At 49.0% G+C, this 1,056-nt stretch overlaps 1 protein-coding gene across 1 annotated transcript in view; it reads left to right on the forward strand.

Annotated features, from left to right (window-relative positions):
• Positions 1–1,056, forward strand: part of LOC125484404 (cell wall protein DAN4-like) — a 16,717-nt gene that overhangs the window by 2,976 nt on the left and 12,685 nt on the right. Inside the window, exon 3 of the mRNA XM_048603027.1 lies at positions 52–1,056. Coding sequence (XP_048458984.1) covers positions 52–1,056 — 1,005 coding nt within the window. The remainder of the gene's footprint in view (positions 1–51) is intronic.

A 1,056-nucleotide genomic window follows, 5' to 3' on the forward strand; every position in this document is an offset into this window, starting at 1 on the left:
AACCAGCACACCAACAACAACCTCAACCAGCACACCAACAACAACCTCAACCAGCTCACCAATATCAACCTCAACCAACACACCAACATCAACCGCATCCAGCACACCGACAACAACCCCAACCAGCACACCAACAACAACCTCAACCAACACACCAACAACAACCTCAACCAGCACAGCAACATCAACCTCAACCAACACACCAACAACAACCACAACCAGCACACCAACATCAACCTCAACCCGCACACCAACAACAACCTCAACCCGCACACCACCAACAACCTCAACCAGCACACCACCAACAACCTCAACCAGCACACCAACAACAACCTCAACCAGCACACCAACACCAACCTCAACCAGCACAGAAACAACATCCTTAACCAGCACACTAACAACTACCTTTTCCACGACACCAACAACATCTTCAATGAGCACAGCAACAACAACCTCAACCAACACCCCAGCAGCAACCCAGACATTGACTAGCACCACAACAACAACCTCAACTGTTAACCCAAGTGCATCCTCGTCCTCAACCAGCACCCTAAAAACATCAACAATATCAACAAATATGCCAACAAGATCATCAGTGAGCTCCCGAGGAAGAATCCCAACTAACGCTCCATTGACAGCAAACTCAATTTCAACTAGAATCCCAACAATCCCAGCAAACGCCCCAGTAACAACCTCAAACCACACACCAACATCAACCTCAACCAGCACACCGACATCAACCTCAACCAGCACACCATCAACAACATCAACCAGCACACCAACAACAACCTCAACCAGCACACCAACATCAACCTCAGCCAGCTCACCAACAACAACCTCAACCAGCACACCAACATCAACCTCAACCAGCACACCAACAACAACCTCATCCAGCACACCAACATCAACCTCAACCAGCTCACCAACAACAACATCAACCAGCACAACAACATCAACCTCAACCCGCTCACCAACAACAACCTCAACCAGCACACCACCAACAACCTCAACCAGCACACCAACAACAACCTCAACCAGCACACCAACATCAACCTC

The sequence above is a fragment of the Rhincodon typus genome, chromosome 11, assembly GCF_021869965.1.
Source record: "Rhincodon typus isolate 14 chromosome 11, sRhiTyp1.1, whole genome shotgun sequence".
Taxonomy (NCBI): domain Eukaryota; kingdom Metazoa; phylum Chordata; class Chondrichthyes; order Orectolobiformes; family Rhincodontidae; genus Rhincodon; species Rhincodon typus.